We start from the raw sequence: 20,277 nt of genomic DNA on the forward strand, positions 1-20,277 counted from the left end.
GCTCAGTCGAGATAAAGGCCAATGGAAAAATTCACATTCGATGACCGTAATTAACGATCGCTTCCAACCCTTAAGAAACCCTCAACCATCATTTTTCATTGTGCTCTTAACAGCGTTAAATTGTCAAAATAAGAAAAAAATATATCCGCTATGAAAAGACTGCCACGTTTAATGGAAGCCTGTATCTGAAACGCTCAAGAATTCACTAAAAGCAGAATCAAATTTTTCGTAGAAACTCCTCAAAGACTAGTTTACTAATATGCCCTCATTATAAGTTTCATGGACACTTTTTAACTCCCTTTAGAAAACAAACAAAGCGACCATCTCTCGAAAATCAAGGTTACAATTATTACTTAACGGTCGTTCTCATCCCGTTAAATCACCTTGATTTGCCTTAAAATGCGAAAATCTCCCTGTCAATAAATTACCGGCAGCTTCTAGGCCATCAATTAAGAAACTTTTCGCCGGCATTATTGACCCAAATTTAAGGTTTCAAAAACTACAAGTACATTTCCTGGTGATGATGGAACGCAATCACTAACCTTCCAAAATCCACCAATTGTTTGTCGGCCTTTGCATTCCCTTGAGCCCTTTTCTTGACAAAGGTCAGTAAAAGAAAAGTGGACACGAGTTCAAGGACAGCGAAAGTGATTAGTGTAAACACAACCGAAAAAAACAGAGTTACTTTCACGTTAATTTCGATTCACCTTCCTTTAGAAACTTTTTTAAGGGTCCTCACTAAGGAATTACAAAAATTCCGTCTGTCTGTCTAAACGGATTAGGAAAGTTGGGAAAACAACAGGCAAACAAGTTAAAGGCCCCGGAAGGAAAAATTGACATCGATATTGAGGCTAGAAAAAAAACTTTCCTTTCGAACGAATTAATTAACGAGAGGGGCAAAAATTTGGTTTTTAATTCCCCACCAAAGAAGGGTGGTTTCTATTGCAAAAATAAAACCGGCGATGGAAGTACTTATAATGAGTTTGCAAAAGGAGAGGGGTTCAGAATAGTTGGACTGTCCAGTTCTTGTACACCAACATATGAAATTTAAGTGAAAGACATCGAAGGTGTTCAACCAGTGTTGTTTGTGAGTTCAGTTGTGCAGCGGACATGACCACGGCCACCATGGGGCCATTCGTTGCATTTGCTGTGATTATCGTCGTATCAGGTGAGTCAAAATTACAACTTTTTCAAAAGAAAAAAAATTCTCACCTCACCTATTCTTTCATTCATGGCTGCTATTGCCTCTCAGATAGAGACGTTTCCGTCCAATTGCTCAAGAAGTGAGTTACCTAGATTCTTGTCAGGTGCAATGTTGCACACAACAATTATGTACAATTATAAAACCGATGGCAGATGAAATCGCATCGCATTATTTACACCGCACACATATAAACATATTTACCTACTTTAAAAGTTCAGTTCAGAAGCGCCGAGGATTACTAACACACTTTCACTAGTTACACACCTAAACAATTGTAAAATATGATTATTTTTTCATTTGTCATCTCGCGGATTACATAATCCAGCATCGTTGCACGACCGGCAAAAAATCAAATTTCTGAAAGTTTCACACAGAGGTAAAAAAAACACCTTCAACAATCATCTATTATTTATCGCGCCTCTTGGGAAATTTTCATCCAGTTCTAAATTGAAATTGACATTTAGATGTGATCTAGAAGTTGAATGAAGTGTTGCCAATCCCCCAACAAATAAAATTGCAATTATCTCGGTGAGAATGTGAAAGCATAAAATACAGATGCATCAAAACCCTTTATTTAATTAATCGAGTTAGTGGAACATTACTTGATTCAGTGCAGAAAATTGCACGTTTACGACACGCCACTGGCGATCAATTAAAAACTCTTTAGCTGTCTCCAAGGCAGTCCTTGCATAACTCTTCCGAAATTATTATACAGATGAAGTGGGCGGAATTGAAGATGCCCAACAATCGCTATTATGTAACCAAGTTTTTTCTTCCCTCCAGGTGGCGTCGCCGGCGCTCCCTATTTGGGTAAATTCATCGGGAAACTTTCCGAATTACATCACGGCGTCTCCGGTGAAGTTTACGCGGTTGATGGCCGAACTTTATACCTGAAAGATTTCACTTATGATGGCCAAGGCCCAGGTAATATACTTTCTTCGAGTCAAAAATTTGAAAGTCGTCTGAAAAGTGAAAATCGCTGAGCCTCGAGCTTCTTTTTTACAGCGGCGTATTTCTACGCCAGCACGTCGAAGAACGCCAACAGCGCCGGATTCCGATTAAGGGACGAAAATGGAAGTCCTGAAGTGATCAGGAGGTACAGGAAGGAAGGAGTCACTCTCACGTTACCCGAGGGCAAGACCCTTAACAACATCAAGATTTTCTACGTGTGGTGCGAGGAATTTGAGGTAAGAAAACCTTGGAAAACTCCCCAAAAATTTTCATAATTATGGAACCATTTGCAATTTAAATATAATGCATATCTCATCTCACTCTTTTAATAAATGAGCCATAAAAATTTCATTTGCATAATAAAAACAGCCTTCGAAATTATGTCAAATGACAAAACGCACGATTCGATTAAATCACTGACAATGACACCGGGTCTGATCAAAAAATCAACATCGCTTGCAAAATTCCATTAATGAATCTTGTAGATTGCTAAATATTCAAATGAGTGTTAACGAAACCATGAATGGATACATCGTTTTGATAGTCTGTGATATTTTACAATAGATTTCGATAGATAAATCTACCGATTTCGCAAAACTTGGTCCATCTTCAGTCGCTGGTTACTGCCTTCTGCCAGCATCAAATATTCTGCAATTATGCAACGTCGTATGCAAATTTTCCATCATAACGAAGATATTTACGCCGCACTTTGACTCTCGGAATTCCGAATATTTCCTTTTCCGCGTACGAACATTAATAATGTCGCTGCCGGCATAAATAATCACATTAACATATTCGCATGCACCTGAATCCTATTATTGTAGTGCCAATTAAGATGATTATTTGAAAAAAGAAAAATTCCCGTCCCCTTTGAAATGTAAATAATGTAAAAGATTTGCATATAGACGAGACTGCGAACACCCACCCACCGCCAAACGAGTCCTTTTTAGGCAAAAGAAACTTGTTCGATTGCAGGTGAACTTCGGCGATGTTAAAATCCCTCGCAACTTCGACTACCCTAAGCCCCAGAAAATCGAGCCTTTGAAGGGAGTTCATGCCATTTCTTCGGACCCCATCGTCATCGTCGACGCCCAGACGTTGCTCGTGCCGAATTTGTCGTACGACGGAGAAGCACCAGGTAAGTTTACGATTTTTCCGATGACTGTAAATTACATTGACGTTGATAGTTGAGAGTACGTGACGGCGTCCTTTGAAATTCTTGTGCTTTTCACAAGATAAAAAAGGCCTGATTTATAGAGAACGGTTCTGACGGGGAAACATGTTAGGAAACAATTCCGACAGTCGAGTAAGGCAATCCGGAATTGGATTTGTAGCGTGCACAAATGCACTTTATTGGCTGGAAGCTTTTCGCGACGTCGATCCATAATAATTAAGAACGAAACAAAATCTTGGCTCCGAATCGTAAAGATGCGATTAAGTCAAGAAAAGATTTGCTGTCATTTCCAGAGAAACTGGGACTTACAAACGACTTGAAAGTCTCGGAATAAACAATTTTTTTCAAGCGAGATGCATTTTTTGCTGCAGTATGTAAATTCAGAAGGACTTCCACTGACATTTCCTACAAATTTTGCGATGAACTTCCGCGTAAAAGATCATCACGACCTCGAAACTATTTGCAAAAATTATTTCGTCTTTGCACAGTAAACAACGACACAAACGAAAGTAACACTTTTGTAAACGTACTACTGGGCCTTTTCCAGAGTTTTAATCGTTGCACCATTACCAGCATTTAAAACCACAAAATGCCGACTTTAAGTCCATGTTACGAGGTAAACAACCTCTCAAATTGCACCGGTTCCGAGCTCGAAAAACCTCAATATAATCCTCGAGAAATACTCGCAGACGGCGTTGACCATCCCTGGACCGCAATCTAAATAGTTTGGACCGAAAAGTTGCATGAAACTCTGCTTGCAGCAGAAAGTCCAACAAAAATTTCCAAAGAGGTTGTTTAAAATCTAATTATGAAATCCAAATACACGACATTTCCATCAACCGTCACTGTTAGCAACCTGATTATTTAGCCAGAATTCGCCTGAGCCAAATAAAACACTTCTTTTACAAAAGGAAGACAAATGTGGACCTTAAATACTGAAAATACAACGTTCGATTTAAAACACTTAATAAAAAAACATCACCCAAAAAAATATTATAATACCTTATTTAACTCCTTTACAGAGTTGACCTAATTAAAATAAATACTAATTAACAAAATTTTTCAAAACTACTTACTTTGTTATATTTACGTTTACTGGAATAAAATGCAAATACCTAATAATAAAAATTAAATTCAAATTAATAATAGCATATTATTAAATGAGCATATAAGGATGGTTATTATTATTCACAAAGAAAAGTTTAAAAAACAAACGAAACGTGAGTCTTCTAATCATCCGAACCGTTATATGCGAGTACTATTGACCATGGCTATTAAATATGTATTTTTAATTTCTGGCTTAATTTTTAGTATTAAAAAAGTTGAATCTAATTAATAAAAATGAAATATTGACAATAAAAAAGGCAAAAATCTAACCTTTTAAAATTAGGTGTGTCATCAATCATCAATCTCCGTTCATTATGCAGAATTGTCGATATTATTATTTAACACAAACAGAAAAAATATAATGAATAGAAACATGTTACTAATAGTAATAAGTAATAAGTAAATAAATTCACGGGATTGGTCAACCTATCCACTCACGTATGCATCAAGACTTTTCAATTTCACTGGCAACGTCACAAGTGCGTTTTAGAGCCAAATACTTTCCTATAAAGAAAAAGCCTTCTGAAAAATGACTGATTGGCAATAGAAAAGTCCCGAGTAATAAGTAGTTTATGATTTATTTATTTTTATTTATTTAACATTTCCTAAAAATTTTCTATGTTTTCCAAATTTTTTAATAATAAGCCTATTCCGAAAATCAAACTGCATTTCCAACTTTTGTTGCAGATGCGAAATTCTGGGTGGGGCGAGGCCCGAAGCCCTCCCCTCAGGGCATACGCGTCCCTGATGAGAACGGTAAAATGGAGCCCCTTCGTCGCTACGACCGCAAAACGGTAGTCCTCACCCTTCCTGGAGACTTGACTGTTTTCGATATCGGCCACTTTGGCATTTGGTGTGAAGCCTTCACTGTCGATTTCGGCCATGTGCAAATCCCTCAAAACGTCAACGTTCCCCCTTCGCTGAAAATGCTCGGAGTGAGCCCACAGGTACGGTAGAACAGCGAATGTTCGTGTAAAACAGACAAAACCAAAGTGTTCCAGCTGAAAGACTGGCCCTAATTTTTCCTTGCTTCTGCTGGTCGGGTGGTTCTGCTTCTGCTATTGTCCTTCCCCCTTGAAGAAACTAACCGTGTTTCTGGTTGTTACAGAAGCGACCCCGTAACTTTGACATCTCAAGAGAGGTGTCGAGGCCCCGAGTGCCGCTAGTGGGGGGACAATTAGAAGCGACCACCTTCCGACCACGACAATTTCAAAATTTCATCCAACGGCCGCAGCCGAATCAAAATTTCGGGCCTTTCGTGCAACAACAGCAGTTGTTGACGCCGCAACAGATTTACGCACAACAGCGAATCGATCAAAATGTACAAAATGTTTATCAACAGCCGCAGTTTAGACAGCCGGTGCCGTACACCCCGTTTAATTTGCAACAGAGACAGTACCAGGAACAGTTGGCGTACAATCAATTCCTTCAAAACAAACGGTTGCTCGAAGAACAACAGATCAAAGCCCAATTAAGTCGACAACACAACAGATTCGATTTGGCCGCCGGCGGTCAAAACGGTTACGTGCCATTCGGGTAAAGGCCACACGCGGACCATAAATTTTCGGGCGACCCTGTACAGCTTTATCTAACAATAATTTATTCTAATATTTATGTGACAATTTCAGTGATGGGCAGTATTATCTTAGGCTTGGTTCACATTTAATACCGGTTTATATACGTGATATTTCTGATTGATTGAAGAACCAACTGAACTTCTCGAGGCTATCTCTCTATAAATACTTGATCGGTCTCACCTGAATGCACTTTAACGTTTCACCTTGAAAATAGATTAAGGTTAGCATAAAATTATCATTTCGCACAACAATCTCAACATTTTTCCATGCAAGGCTAGTTAAAAGCGTCCATGCTTCGTGGGTGCCCCAATGACTTTTGACATACAAAAGAAAAATTGATATTTTTCATTTCAATTTAAAGGACATCAAAGAACATTCAGGTGTTAACACAAAACTCGTTTTTAACATATTTTATTAAGTTCAACGCTTTATTCGAATTTCGTGCGGAATAATTGATTTTTGAAAAATTAGGTCGCCCTTGCCCCTAGCTGATTCAATAACAAATTGAAACTTCATCATGAAATCATTTTACTGAAATTATTATTAGGGCTTTACGAAATTAAAATTTAATTGAAACTAATGACCCAGCATGAAATTCGCGCCGAGGCCAGTCTCTCTCAGCTGTAATACATTTTCATACATGTGTTTTTATCGTACTCTATATTTATATTTTTATATTTTATACAAATAAAGGCTTTTTGTACAAACGTCCATAAGGCGCATCATTGAATCTTCCCGATCCCTCTTGCACCAGGTGCAGACAGAGCCATAAATGTCGCATATAATTCAGCAAAATTAATCTGTTTCAGTCGAAGCTGAACTGCGAAGTTTTGTACGATGACCTGGCATTTGAGGTGCGATGGGCGGTCGCCGGAGACAGCATTGTTTTGCAACTAGTTGCTAAATTAGGTGAGTTAACGTGGGCGTATATCGAAACTCTTGTGCCCTGGAAATGTATACTCTACTCGCGACGTCGCAAAATTTTCGCGTAAAAGTGAAAGCTGCTATCTTGCATTTCCTGCATCGGCGGAAAATTTTCATTACGAGATAAAAAAGTGGACACAGCGACGCCGGCCCTGAACTGACAAAGACTGGACCAATTATGACCGTCAGTGGATGCTAATTTCTGCACGACCTCTCCTATCAGACTCGAACACGCATCAAAAGTTAATTGGGTTAGAACTAACAATAGTTTTACAAATTAATTTATTTATGAGATGGAGACCGATCGATCTCCATTCACCGGCCCTGACCAACCACTATATGCACTAGATGTCAATTACCTGAGTCATAATATTAAAGTTCACGGAAAAAAGATTTTTTTCGTCGATAAAATGCAACGAAATTTGCATTTTCGTGCGATTTATCGTGATGGAAAAAATTACTACAAAGGAGTTGCGTCATTACGTGCCTCTCGACGGTCTATTGACCCGAACTAAATTAGATGTACAAAAATTGAGCAATTTAAGTAATTAAAAAGCAATCGAATCGAAGTTTTTAATTAAGCGTCGCAGTATTTTCTGGTTCGCTTAAAAATTTGGCCGTTAAATTTTATAAACAAGATTTAAAACAACCTAATTTCGTAGTTTAAGCCCCCTTTTATTTAATTCAAATCGTTCCTTAACAACCCAATCAATTTAATCGCGTTCGAATGGCTCATTATTTTTCAATTTTGCATGAAGTTAAGATTTTTCGTCTTAGTATCGACGGTAAATTAACCAAACGAGAAACATCACGCACAAACATTATTGCTTTTTTTTATTCGTTACGTTTTACGGCTTTTTCATATCTCTATCATCCTTTTCGAAAAATTTTATGATTTATGGAAGCACGATTCTTACATAACAAAGGACATCCGACCTTTCGCAAAAATCTCTTGTCCCTGACTGCCCACTCGCCAAGTTTAACGACCGGAGAGAAAGTCCATTTCACTTTTACCAGACCCACAATTAAAAAAATCTTTTGCAGACGATAGAGAATACATGTCTTTTGGAATCTCCGGCGATGATTCCCGAAGCGAAATGATCGGCGGAGATGTCGTCGTGGCTTGGGTCGACAAAGAAACCTCGAAAGGATTTGCTGAAGATTACCACCTGGCCGCCAAATCGCAGTGTTCCGGACCCACTGGATCTTGTCCGGATAACCGGTTGCAAGAAAACACTAACAATGTCCGGTTACTCAACGCTGCAATGGTCAATGGTTACTCCATAGTGACCTACCAAAGACCCCTCAAACCCTCGGATGAGTACGACAGACAGATCCACACGAACCGATCGCAAGCCATAATTTGGGCTATTGGTCCTCTTAATCAAAGAAACGAGGTGTCTTTCCACAGCCACTACACCAAAGGTGATCAGTTCCTGGATTTCGGACGCCCGGCTAAATGGAACTGTCCCATGCCGGAAGGCGAGCAACCATCCATGAAATCCACGACTACAGCACCTTCGAGATCACGTAATGCGGAAAAAAGACGTGGAAGTACTAACAACAGGAAGGAAGTCGCTGATAACGAAAGAAGTGCTTCCCGAACAAGACCAACTGAACGTCGACGAGGAAATACCAAACCTGTTCCAACTCCGGCTCCAGTCGCAAAAAGAGACGCTTGGGAGATTCCACCAATCAAATGTTACGAACCGGAAGATGGAGTTTTCTATGCACAGATGGGCCCCACTGGGGGCAAAAGGGGATACCCCGCGATTACGGGTCATGTCGGTTGGGGTATTTCGTGGTACATTAACGGACTTTTAATCCCGGAAATCAATGTCGTACGAGGGAAAACGTATACTTTCGTCGTGGAAGGAGGTTTCGACTCTGAGGTTGCGGCCAAATATCACCCCTTCTACATAACCGATGATCCTGTAGGAGGTTACGAGTACAAAACCCCTGAAGAGAAGAAAAATGTCAGGATTTTCGCCGGTGCTGTAGCCGCAAAAGATGGAAGTGTTAAACCGACTGGAACTGGAAGACTTTGTCACTGGACTCAGCAAGGGGACTTGGAAGCTGATGATTTTGAATCATTTGGGGCCTATCAAAGAACGCTCGAATTGAAATGTGACCAAGGCGAGCCTGGAGTTATCCAGTGGACTCCCGATAAAGACACTCCAGATACAGTCTATTATCAGGTAATTTATTTATGAAAAAAACGATTGTTTCTAAATTTTGTGTGATTTCAGTGTTTCACTCATCGTTATTTGGGGTGGAAGATAAACGTACATGATAAATGCGACGAGCAACCTGCAGCTAGTGAACCCGAAGCTGCCATAGCTCCTGCACCGGCCGACCTTGAACAAAGCCCCTCAATCCGGACCGAATCAATGGTAAAACCAAATGCATTAATTGTTGAAGATACAGAAGATAAGAGTAATACAACAGTTTCAGAAATAACCACCGTCTCTTCCGTAACAAATGATCCCATCTTGATCCAAACTCCCATCTACATGACGCCCGTGTTTTCCACATTTACTCCCTATTTATTCGATACTCCCGTCTTCTACACTCCATATCAACAAACTTTCAAACCTAGCCCTCTTTTAGAACCTATTGGGGAGGATTTCAGGCTTAAATCTATATCTTCAGAAGCACCAAAAGAAACTACTCTTCCGCTTTCCACTTCCACTTTTACTACAACTCGAGCTACTCCTACAATCAGTGAAAAAATCATTGTTGCCACCACTTCTGACATTAAGCCAAAAAACCAAAGTTTTCTTGTTCCTCCTAAGTTGGTATTTCAAAATAATTTTTTAATGCGCAAACCGGCAAGACCAAAACGACCGTATTATCCGATCGTACGTGTCAAAAAACCGATTTATAGACCACAAATTATGACACTTCAAAGGCCACCCCCTTTGATAGATCCACTTCGGTTCTCAGAATCGCAAATCAGGTATCGGCGACCGACATTCATACTTGCAAAACCAAAACCCGTATTTGTGTCAACACCACCAAGTGTTACAGTCAAAAACGTCGAAATTTCACCTCAACAAGCCTCAACTGACAAAGAACCACAAACCACTTCGTCACCACTCGAAACAATCAAACCGGCCGAAGAAAATTACACTAACCGTCTAAAACCGGCATTAAACACCGGCTTTCGGCCCGAATCAGTGGTAATTGAAGGCGGCTTCAAGCCAATCATCACCAAAACAATCCAAAAACGAATCGATGAACCTGAACTTGATTACGACAGCGAAATTGGAGTCATAAAACGCGAAAAACCGCGCCAATCGCCACAACACTTTGAACCAGTGTTTGTTCCATCGCCCCTCGACAAAGTCAAACTTAAACGACCCTACGTAAAGAAAGTTATCGTCAAACACTCGCGAAGTATTCATGATGAAGAACCGGTCGCTGAAGCTGCTGAAAGAGTCGAGTCTTACTATTTGCCACCTCTTGGGAAACCACCCCAAATTAGCGAAAGTCGTCAACCGTCAAATATAGATCTTGAAGAGCCGTCAAAAATAGATCTGGGGTCGCCACCGGACGTGGTTGTGACGTACGACGGTAAGAGAGTTTCCGGTGCAAGTCTAACGGCGAAAATCGCCGACCGATCCAGTATTCTAGACATGAGGGCGTCTAAAGCCGCGGAACTTATCAAAGCTCGACCGCAATTTGTACCTTTCAAAGGTGAATTACCACCTCTTAATCCCGCAGTTATCAACAAAAACGCTCCGCAGTTACAATCACGAGGGCTAATCAACAGAGATTTAGATACGCCGCCGCGTGGTTCTACCAAACTGAGCCCGATTAGACATCAAAGAGGGGTGTAAGCCGCTTATTTTCGTGGTTATCTAATACATTTTTTTTTTATTTTAAATGATTGTTAAATAGTTTAGTAAGTTCTTGTCTCGTTATTGTGTGTAAATAAAAACAATTTGTAGTTGTTTCATGTGATTATATATTTTTATACACTAAACACTTATTAATACAAGTGCATTTTTATTTTATTACTGTTTCAAAATTATGGCAATGAATCAATCAAATCAAATTTAAAAAAATTTACAACACACCACCTAATTAACGTCAAAGAAAGAAAACAAAACAACATTGAACCTAATCTTTTTCGGTGGCATTTCCATTTTCTTTAGGAGCAGAACGGCTGCGAGATCTAGACCTGGATCTAGAGTTCTTATCGCCACTTCGCGACCTGCTTCTGCTTCTTTTTCCAGACCCAGAACGTGATCTAGAACGGTTTCGTGATCTGCTGCGTGATCTAGAATTACTTCTGGAACGACTCCTGCGATCACGTGAACGACTTCTCGAACGACTGCGTGACCTGTCAACACAAAACAGATCCCAACGTGAAAACACCTGCTGTCAAACAAACTCATCCAAACAAAACCCCGTTATAATAAAACAAACATAAAAAAAGTTAATATTTTTTACGATCAAGAGGGTTCTGTTTAAATGATTCAGGTATGAGACTACTCCAACTACGAGTAAGTACGAAACTGGTTAAATTATTGTACAGAATCGTTGCCATGAGCACAATTTGAAAAAATAAAATACTAACCTGAAAAACGTAAAAAGGTTAATTTTAATTCGCGCCTTTTTATGTCCTGCTTGAGTCACGACTGCAGTTAAAAAATCGAAAACTACGACCAAAACAAAGAATTCCAACAAAAAATATTTACAATTTCCTGACTCTGTCACTACCAAAAAGAACAATTTTTCCGGAATATACAGAAATTTCTTTTTTTCAAAAAATTGTTAATAAACTGTGTAGACAAATAGAATCGAATCAAATGTTAAAGAGAGATATTTAGATGTAAGTTTTTACCATTGTCTGTGAGCTCGTGAGACGTGAAGTTAACATTGTAGGTAGAGGTAGAGTAAATCAACTAGGTAGGGCTACACCCGAAAGAGCTGGTAACTCACTGGCTCACTAGCAGTCTCGTATGTATAATGCAGTCGTGTGCAGACAGAGTGAGCGATGTACTACGTGGCAGCTCTACGCAGTAGTCAGCGGGAGAGGCATACAACGAGACGAGAATGAACTCAACGCTTTACCTTACTATCGGCCACAGACTATACCTATAAACATGGCATCACTGTCAGCCAATCACACCGCTATGCGGCTCGCTTTTATACGCCCATTACTGCACAACTGGACCGCCAAAACCACCAATTAAAAACAAAAATAACAGAAACAAAAGCCGATAAAATCACGATCCAATTGTACAGCAAATTGATTCAAAAATAAATGTAACAATAAAAGAAAACACAAAATTCAATTAAACTGACTTAACGACTAACGGACTGCGACTCTCAAAGACAAATAACACACCTGTGCCTTCCACCACGTCTATATCTATTACAGTCTCTTGCATAGTGCCCTCTGTCTCCACATTCATAACAACGGTCATCAGGATGAAAAGGCCTTCCACGAGATCTAGGCGGGGGGCCTCTATAACGCCCGCTTCCACTCTTTCCGTTTGACATCTCCACACGAGCCCTACGGCCGCAAATGGTACGACCATCTGCAAAAAAAGTATCTTAATAGACTCTTTTCTCACACTCAAATTAAGTTGTGCGAACTGGTCATAGATAATTTGGCAAACTTGCTAACCAAAATTACAAAATGATTAAAACTCAAATAGCGCAAATGTATTAACATCAATAAATTATAAACAAATATAGTAAAAGGTAAAATCGATAAGAACGGGCTATGCATTCCCCGTATTTACAACATGGAGGACGCCTACACGCCCATTTAAATTAAACGCTCGTTTACGAATTTTGTAACGAAATTACATACCCAGCCCCCTTATTGCATCTTCGGCATCCCTGGCGTCCTCAAATTCGACAAAAGCAAACCCTGGCGGATTCCTTGCAACCCAGACGTTTCTCAAAGGTCCATAATATCTAAATGCGTCCTCTAATTCTTGCTTAGAAGCGCTATTTCCCAAATCACCAACGTAAACTTTACAATCGGAGCCGTACCGTGACATTTCCACAACTGGAAGAAAATCAAAATGAACTTTATTGATCGCCAAGGACGCGCCCGGTGTTTGTTTACATCCACAACAAATCAATCTCATAACCACAAATACGTACCCTCAACTTTACTTCCACCACTACGGTAACACTAGCACTTTAATTACTCAAGGCAAGACGATAATTATCACTTTTATTATGGAGTTTTTGATTATTTCTTTGAGATTTTCAATGTGAGCAACATGGAGCCGCCGCCGCAAACATTTTTTTCCTCGAAGAAATTATCCACCAATAGAAACGCGAGAATTTGTTGATCAACAGCGCTACCAACATAAGCAAAAATGGCGCAAAATTTGAAATCAGAAAGTCATTAGAGATATCTTTTGTGGATACTCGAAAAAAACAGCCGTTATCTCGCGACCTTACTTATATAAAAGGGGACTTTTCAAGCATGTAATAATTTAATCTCCGCTCTGTTCGTGCGATAAAGCAATTTGACCTCTACTTAACAGCAATTATTATTTTTGATTGAAGTTATTAGAGATTGGAAAAAGCCTTTAGCATTATTATAACTAGCGTAAGTCTTTTCGCAATTTTCGATTCTATCACAATTTTAATAATTATATCAATTAAATACATAATACAAGGTGTTTGTGTTAAATCATGTTTAAACCATTTCACACATTAATTATAATAAATTTAGGTTTAAGGTTAAGTAGGTGAGTGTGAGGACGTTGTTTTGACCTTAACCATATAATATTTACGGTCATTTATATATTTTTTTTCCATTCAGAACCATGGCAGTTAACTATACAACCCTACCTATTGAAAAGAAGTCCCTAGATAGGCCCCCGCTAGAAGAATTAGCGAAAGGTTTGATATGCACCCTTAACACCCCCAATAATCTTAATTTCGTGTTCCACAGTTTTAAGTAGAGGACTCCTAAGCAATTTTGAGCATGTCACCGTCGAAGTTGTCGACTGCCCTGACCTGACGCAACAACCTTTCACTTTAGCCAAAAAAGGTGGTCTTAAAATCTGTAAAACCTTTTTTTTTAATTAAATAAAAATTTCAGGACTTGGAGGAAGTCCAAAACTGGTCGAAATCGGGGGAGTCCCATATTTGCTCCCTGTCGTAAAGCGGGAAAAAGTATACGATTTGAAAAAAATTGCGACAATGATTGACTCAGATCCGGCTTTTATAATTGGGGCTGCAGCCGGTCCTCACCCTTACGCAGGGGTCAATTGCGAAGTATTTGACTCATTTTTTAGAAAGAAGTTTATTATTTCCGGCTTTTAGGGTATTTTTAACATGAATATAACAAAGGGGGTGGTGGATCAACAAACGCGCATTTCTAAAGTTAATCCCTCAAATGAGGAAGTGCCTATACAGGAAATTCTCCCCAACAACGAAACCAGAGTTGCCCTCTTAGCCAATCTTTTTTTTAGCAGCGGCCAACCGGGAAAAGTAATCACAATTATATTTATTCACAAAAAAATGAACTTCGGTTTTAGGTGCTTAAAATTCACGCCAAAAAACGGACCGGTCCCCGTGATTTCATTGCAAGTATTAGACAAACGCTGGTCAATGAATACAAGAATAAAGTCGTCGGTTTGTTTCAAATAAAAGACGTTATTCAAATTCTTATAGCATGTTTCAGGCATGGGTGGTGTGTTTTTATTAAAAGAAGGAAAGGCCAAACAGCACGTAATGCGTGACTTTTCGAAAACTCCAATTAACACGGACGAGGAGTTAAATAATTGGCTCAAATTTTACAACATGAGTGCCCCTTTAGTAGCAGTGGGGACCCTCATAAACAATGACCACGGTCTCGATTTGAGGGTCCAACATTTTCATAGTTTTAGCCACCACGGGGAAGCTGGACATTATCACATTGATGTGACTCCAGAAACGGTGGAATATTTGGGGTACTTCAATACCGGTGAAGAGATCTACCGCGTCGATAGGCCTGTTGAAACTCACCAATTTGGCAGAGATTAAATTTGTTATCTATACATTTTTAAATGAATTAAAAGCTTCCTTTCAAACACCCTAAGTACTTGAAAAACAAATTAACAATTGTTATTTGATGGCAAATAAGATAATTTCGTACTTGACGTCAGCTCTTATCCCACATAACCGCTTTTCGAGTATTGAACACTCAGTGACGAGACAGGCGCATGAGGCGCATTCTTTATCTAACCTTTAAAAATCCTTATTCCAATTAAGTCAAATAAAGTACGATATGGGGGGCACCTTTTTGTATTTCGCTTATGGGAGCAATCTCCTAACAAAGAGAATCCACATCAATAACCCCAGTGCAGTCAGAGTAGGAATAGGAAAACTAATGGTAAGTGCCAAAAGCATGATGAAAAATTTTAATTGTTTTCGTACCCAGAACTATCAACTTGACTTTCTTACATATTCTCAAAGATGGCATGGAGCTTCTGCTACAATTGTTAAAAACCAGAAGCGACATGTCTGGGGGGCTATCTGGGAAATTGATTTAAAGCATATGGAGTCACTTGATAGGTAAATACTTAGAAAATAATTCGTGAAAATCCGTAAATTTGATTGTTTTGTAGACAAGAAGGCGTTCCTGATAAAATATACTATGCTCTTGATGTAGATGTTCTTGTGCCCGAAGGAGGCACCAAGAAATGTCGTGTTTATCAGCAATGCGTGATCCCGTCATCTACTGAAGATATTGAAAAACTAGCCGAAGACAGAAAGCCATCAGCTGTTTATTTAAATATAATTAAAGCTGGGGCTAAAGAATCAAACTTACCTGAAGAATATCAGAAATTTTTACACAAGATTCCTGATAACGGCTATGACGGCGAAGTTGATATCGGGATAAAACTCTAACAAACACTGCCTTATTATTGGATAAATAACACAAAATTAAAAAGTTTATAAGGAGTTTCAACACAGGTTCAAAAAGGCAAACATTAGTTGGTGACTTTTACGTTTTTACGTTGGTGTTTCGGATACAACATTTTCTCAAAATACTACCAATATTTGTATATAACAATGCAAATAAATACAATTTTTGTATTCAAACTTTGTAATTATTACATACCTTATTTATTTTCGGAATATTATCCAAATTTAATATTATTTGATAAGGATAGGTTGGTATCACTGGTTGGTAAAAAAGGTGACGTGTGCCGGCCCAAAATGAAATTATCAATTTTCCTACTTTTCGCTGCATTTTCTTGCGTAAAATCTCAAGGGAGTACTTTAGTCCTACTAGACAACCAAGTAATTCGTGAAACACACTCAATTTTTTTCAAGTCTTTGCAAGGTAAGGTGCAAAAACTATGAGGTTATAACAACCGGCAAGTACGGTGTTTTTGCAGAAAGGGGCTATAATTTAAGTTTCAAAATCGCCGATGATGCCTCTCTAGTACTATCAAAATACGGCGAGTACCTTTACGAAAATTTGATAATTTTTGCACCGGCAGTTGAAGAGTTTGGGGGCACCCTCAATGTTGAAACCATCACGCAGTTTATTGATGACGGTGGCAATGTTTTAGTAGCTGGCAATAGTGGAACTGGGGATGTTTTACGCGAATTAGCTTCCGAATGTGGATTTGAAGTATTTTTTTTTTTTTATAAATGCAGGTTCTAGAGAGATCTCATTTTTTTTGTACAGGTGGATGAAGAAGGGGCTTACGTTATTGACCATTTAAATTACGACGTAAATGATGAAGGTCAACACACGCGTCTCGCTATTTCGCCCGAAAATCTGATTGATTCCCCTATCATAGTTGGGTCCAAAAAAGACGCCAAACCATTGCTTTATCAAGGAACCGGTATTTTGGCCGACCCTGATAACCCCCTCGTTCTCCCATTACTGACAGCTGATAGTACCGCTTATAGTTACGTACCTGACCAGCCAATTAAAGAGGTTCCTTACTGTTAGTTATTTATTATTATGTATTAATTAAAAAACAAACTTGTAGTACCCTCACGCCGTTGGAAAAGACACCGTTTTGATTGCTGGATTGCAGGCACGTAACAACGCCCGAGTCGTCTTCAGCGGTTCGCTTTCATTCTTCTCCGATGAATTTTTTACATCACCAGTTGAAAAATCAAGAGTAACATTTTTCGTGACTATTTTTTCCTATAAAAGTAACTTTTTTGTTTAGGGTGGACTTAAATCCGATGTCGCGGGTAACAAGGAAGTGGCAATCGCCATCAGTCAGTGGGTCTTCAAGGAACATGGCCAGCTACGCGTGCGCTCTGTCAAACACAACAAAGTCGGTGAAACTAAACCACCATCCGCGTATACCATCATGGACGATGTCGTATATAAAATCGAAATTGATATTAAAAAAAATGGCCAATGGGAACAATTCAACGCCGATGATATCCAATTAGAATTCGTCCGAATCGACCCATTCGTCCGCATAAACTTGCAGAAAAAGGGCAAAGAATATGAAGCACGATTTAAAATACCAGACGTGTATGGAGTTTACCAATTCAAAGTCGATTATGACCGAGTCGGGTATACTCGCATTTACAACACAACTCAAGTTTCCGTACGACCACTCCAACACACTCAATATGAAAGATTCATTTCTTGTGCTTATCCCTACTATGCCGGCGCATTTTCAATGATGGCCGGTGTTTTCTTATTTTCAATTGTTTTCTTACACATAAAAGATGATGACGTTAAGAAATCCAAAGGTGATTAAATGTGTCTTTTTACTTAAATAAAATTATAATACAATTAACTTTTTTCTACTTTGAAAAACCCAGACGTATTTGAGAAATATTTCGCGCTCGAATCGTTGACTTTCACTTCAGCCGCTTGTGGATTCACAATTTCGAGTCCTTGGAGTGGCGTGAAAGCGACACTTGAAGCCGTACCGGAAATCTGTTTTTTGACAGTAGTGCTTCCGCCCCAAACGTTCTGTTTTTGTAGATTCTTTTGGAGGGTTTTTGATATTCTGACTTTAGTTTTTTCGTCAACTTGGGGTAGTCTGATACGGCCGGTTCCTGCTTTGCCGATGGTTCCCCTGGTATACCCAAGGTCCTCCTGATACGCATCATCTTCAATCTACAAAACGAAAATAATAAACAAATTTAAAAAAAAAAAAGGAAAAACGTTATTACATCAGCGAAATTCATCCTATTGGCATGTTTCCTAAACTCGGTCATAGCATATCTCTCTTTCATTTTCCTGACCCTCTTCCCACCCCTTTTCTTCTTTGATTGGTCAATAGGCTTCGGTAAAGGTTTGATAAACTTAACAGGAGGTGGTTCCAACAACTTGTCCAATTTTCGCTCAATTTCGTCACGTAATTGCCGTCCAATACGTCCATCTTTACTCTCATGACATGAATCCACACGTGCCGCTAGCGTGCACTTGGTAGCAACCAGTCTTGCAGCTTTCCTCCTCAAATCTGGTGGAGTATGTTGCACGATGTCTGCATAATAAATGAAGCCAGTGTGAGGCAACATATTCACTTGTGAAAATCCCGACAGCGCCTTTTTCTGTTGGCCCAACAACTGCACGTTACAAGCCGGAATTTTGGATAGTCGAGTCAAGCCACCGGCAACACCCATGAGTTTAGCAGCGATCGAAGCCCCCAGAATTGCTGATAAATTGGGAGCGATAAAAGCCATGCGGCTTTCAACATATTCGTAAATTTTCAGTTTGAAGTTGTTCAAGTCTATAGCCATGTCGCAAGCTTCGTCGATTTGTTTTTTCTCAAAGTCTGATAGCATAATTCTAGAAAAATAAACTTAATAAAGTTTAATCAAAAATTCGTTTACTTTACCCTTGTGTTGTGGATGCGGTGACTGACACAACCATAATAGTTGCTTGGGTCAGGAATTGTTGCAAAGTTTCATTGTTTTTAGCTTGGTCTAAGTCATTACCAAGCTCTTTGACGGTCTTAAGGTATTCCAATGGACCAACAACAAGGGAATCCAATTCAGGGAACCTCTTTTGGTACTTGTCGCGCACAAATTTGTGAACGGTGGCTTTAATAAAACAAATATGTATTCAGCTATAACTCAAATTGTAATTCTTACCAATTTCCGCGTCTATATCTGCAGCTATGTTATTAGCTTCAACGATTAGTTGATACTCAGGATCCAATTCTACTGGTCCTATAATGTCGTGAAATTTTCGATTTTTCTTTACATGCTCCTCGATCTGCTTCAATATCTCGTGTAAATCAGGCGAGTCCCGTAATTTACACAATTCTCGAACTGAAGTTATTTGTGTTGTGTCTACTTCCAACTGAATATCCTTAACATCGGGTTTTTCTTCTTTGATATCCGGCTTTTCATCAACTTCCATCGCCTCTTCCAAATCATCTTGATCATTTTCTTCCAAATCAGCCAATAATTCGTCGGCCAAAGACATTTTCGCGAGTTAATAACAATCACAAATATCAAAACGTTGGAATAACAAAACTTTGAGGTTAAAAAACTGTCAATTGACATCTAACGTTAGACCACTGGTTAGACCACTGGTTAGACCACTTGCAATGGACTCGTGCATTGCTAATTGCCTATAGCAGTGCCTATAGTTTTAAAATTAATTTTATTAATAAATATAAACTTTTTTTATTACATACTAACACTTTCCAGTCATTTCAGTATTTGAGCAAAAACTAAAAAAAACTTGTTCCACCTTAAAATAAATATTAAAAAAAATAGATATAAAACTCTAACAAAAAAAATAAATTAGGTATAAATGAAAAGAATAAATAAACCAAATAACACTGCAATGAACAATTTGTTTCAAAATATAACTTCTGTATGAGGTTCCTTTCGTTAAAAACAACTCAGCTATTTAATAAAACACACAAAAAAAACATAATAAAATAATAATGATATTAATAATAATAAAATAATAGTTATTTTTTATACAAGACGATAAAGAAATTGTTTATCTACAAGTGAAAAGGTTAAATTTACGAGTGACGAAGTCACGAGTGGACTTTTTCCACGAGTAGATAAACAATCTTTATCGTCGTGTTTAATATTTCGCTTTATTTTGTACTCACCTACTAGAATTTCTTATAATGCTAATTTCTTATAATGGCTAATGAATACACTGGTCAAAGTGGAGTAGATAAAAATTACTTTATTTCACTAGACAATAAAGACTACTTTATCTACTGAAATTAGTTTATAAAAGCGCTCTTTAACATTGAGTACAAAATAAAAAAAATAAACATTTTCTTTCTATCTGAACAATTTATAAAATTCCTTTGAATAAAACAGACACTAAAGGTAAAAACTATTGAGTGGGCGTAAAGATATCCATAAATTATGTTTATCTAATAAATATTAAATTAATTAGA

General features: G+C 38.5%; 7 protein-coding genes across 12 annotated transcripts in view; 4 read left to right on the forward strand and 3 right to left on the reverse strand.

Annotated features, from left to right (window-relative positions):
• Positions 1 to 15,919, reverse strand: part of LOC123010808 (complexin) — a 104,983-nt gene extending 89,064 nt beyond the window's left edge. The window contains exon 1 of one of the 3 annotated variants that reach the window (XM_044408001.1): positions 15,735 to 15,919. The gene's annotated coding sequence lies outside the window, so the exon portion shown is untranslated. The remainder of the gene's footprint in view (positions 1 to 15,734) is intronic. The other 2 variants (XM_044407984.1, XM_044407960.1) reach the window with 2 other exon arrangements.
• Positions 995 to 10,937, forward strand: LOC123010721 (protein Skeletor, isoforms B/C). Of its 2 annotated transcripts, XM_044407815.1 has the most exons (9): positions 995 to 1,168; positions 1,988 to 2,128; positions 2,210 to 2,391; positions 3,131 to 3,293; positions 5,124 to 5,383; positions 6,823 to 6,922; positions 7,982 to 9,135; positions 9,187 to 9,330; positions 9,386 to 9,542. In XM_044407815.1, the coding sequence occupies exons 1-9, from the start codon at positions 1,111 to 1,113 to the stop codon at positions 9,395 to 9,397; spliced, it is 2,214 nt and encodes a 737-aa protein (XP_044263750.1). In that variant the 5' UTR covers positions 995 to 1,110; the 3' UTR covers positions 9,398 to 9,542. The 2 variants fall into 2 exon arrangements, with proteins under 2 accessions (XP_044263750.1, XP_044263742.1); XM_044407807.1 differs by having other exon boundaries at positions 997 to 1,168; positions 9,187 to 10,937.
• Positions 10,891 to 13,544, reverse strand: LOC123010787 (serine/arginine-rich splicing factor 7-like). Of its 2 annotated transcripts, XM_044407917.1 has the most exons (5): positions 13,067 to 13,544; positions 12,768 to 12,968; positions 12,297 to 12,489; positions 11,790 to 12,043; positions 11,148 to 11,285 (listed from the first exon to the last, which is right to left on the reverse strand). In XM_044407917.1, the coding sequence occupies exons 2-4, from the start codon at positions 12,958 to 12,960 to the stop codon at positions 12,016 to 12,018; spliced, it is 414 nt and encodes a 137-aa protein (XP_044263852.1). In that variant the 5' UTR covers positions 12,961 to 12,968; positions 13,067 to 13,544; the 3' UTR covers positions 11,148 to 11,285; positions 11,790 to 12,015. The 2 variants fall into 2 exon arrangements, with proteins under 2 accessions (XP_044263844.1, XP_044263852.1); XM_044407909.1 differs by lacking the exon at positions 11,790 to 12,043 and having other exon boundaries at positions 10,891 to 11,285; positions 13,067 to 13,542.
• On the forward strand, positions 13,340 to 15,002 carry LOC123010776 (ester hydrolase C11orf54 homolog). Of its 2 annotated transcripts, none has more exons than XM_044407898.1 (7): positions 13,340 to 13,523; positions 13,740 to 13,819; positions 13,872 to 13,970; positions 14,022 to 14,197; positions 14,246 to 14,413; positions 14,461 to 14,557; positions 14,607 to 15,002. In XM_044407898.1, the coding sequence occupies exons 2-7, from the start codon at positions 13,744 to 13,746 to the stop codon at positions 14,945 to 14,947; spliced, it is 957 nt and encodes a 318-aa protein (XP_044263833.1). In that variant the 5' UTR covers positions 13,340 to 13,523; positions 13,740 to 13,743; the 3' UTR covers positions 14,948 to 15,002. The 2 variants fall into 2 exon arrangements, with proteins under 2 accessions (XP_044263833.1, XP_044263824.1); XM_044407889.1 differs by lacking the exon at positions 13,340 to 13,523 and adding an exon at positions 13,524 to 13,665.
• On the forward strand, positions 15,060 to 16,009 carry LOC123010799 (gamma-glutamylcyclotransferase-like). The gene is made up of 3 exons (XM_044407930.1): positions 15,060 to 15,296; positions 15,345 to 15,478; positions 15,532 to 16,009. The coding sequence occupies exons 1-3, from the start codon at positions 15,192 to 15,194 to the stop codon at positions 15,812 to 15,814; spliced, it is 522 nt and encodes a 173-aa protein (XP_044263865.1). The 5' UTR covers positions 15,060 to 15,191; the 3' UTR covers positions 15,815 to 16,009.
• A 72-nt stretch (positions 16,010 to 16,081) lies between these two features.
• LOC123010761 (dolichyl-diphosphooligosaccharide--protein glycosyltransferase 48 kDa subunit) lies at positions 16,082 to 17,688 on the forward strand. The gene is made up of 5 exons (XM_044407862.1): positions 16,082 to 16,253; positions 16,309 to 16,547; positions 16,605 to 16,859; positions 16,915 to 17,049; positions 17,101 to 17,688. Exons 1-5 carry the CDS (start codon positions 16,127 to 16,129, stop codon positions 17,647 to 17,649), a joined length of 1,305 nt encoding a protein of 434 aa, XP_044263797.1. The 5' UTR covers positions 16,082 to 16,126; the 3' UTR covers positions 17,650 to 17,688.
• LOC123010751 (U4/U6 small nuclear ribonucleoprotein Prp31) lies at positions 17,642 to 19,529 on the reverse strand. Its single transcript, XM_044407850.1, has 4 exons — positions 18,995 to 19,529; positions 18,739 to 18,943; positions 18,071 to 18,689; positions 17,642 to 18,014 (listed from the first exon to the last, which is right to left on the reverse strand). Exons 1-4 carry the CDS (start codon positions 19,329 to 19,331, stop codon positions 17,685 to 17,687), a joined length of 1,491 nt encoding a protein of 496 aa, XP_044263785.1. The 5' UTR covers positions 19,332 to 19,529; the 3' UTR covers positions 17,642 to 17,684.
• Between the last annotated feature and the right edge of the window lie 748 nt (positions 19,530 to 20,277).

Source organism: Tribolium madens, unplaced genomic scaffold (assembly GCF_015345945.1).
Source record: "Tribolium madens isolate multiple individuals breed KSU strain unplaced genomic scaffold, Tmad_KSU_1.1 Scaffold_19;HRSCAF=116;Tcas5.2_LG9, whole genome shotgun sequence".
Lineage (NCBI taxonomy): Eukaryota > Metazoa > Arthropoda > Insecta > Coleoptera > Tenebrionidae > Tribolium > Tribolium madens.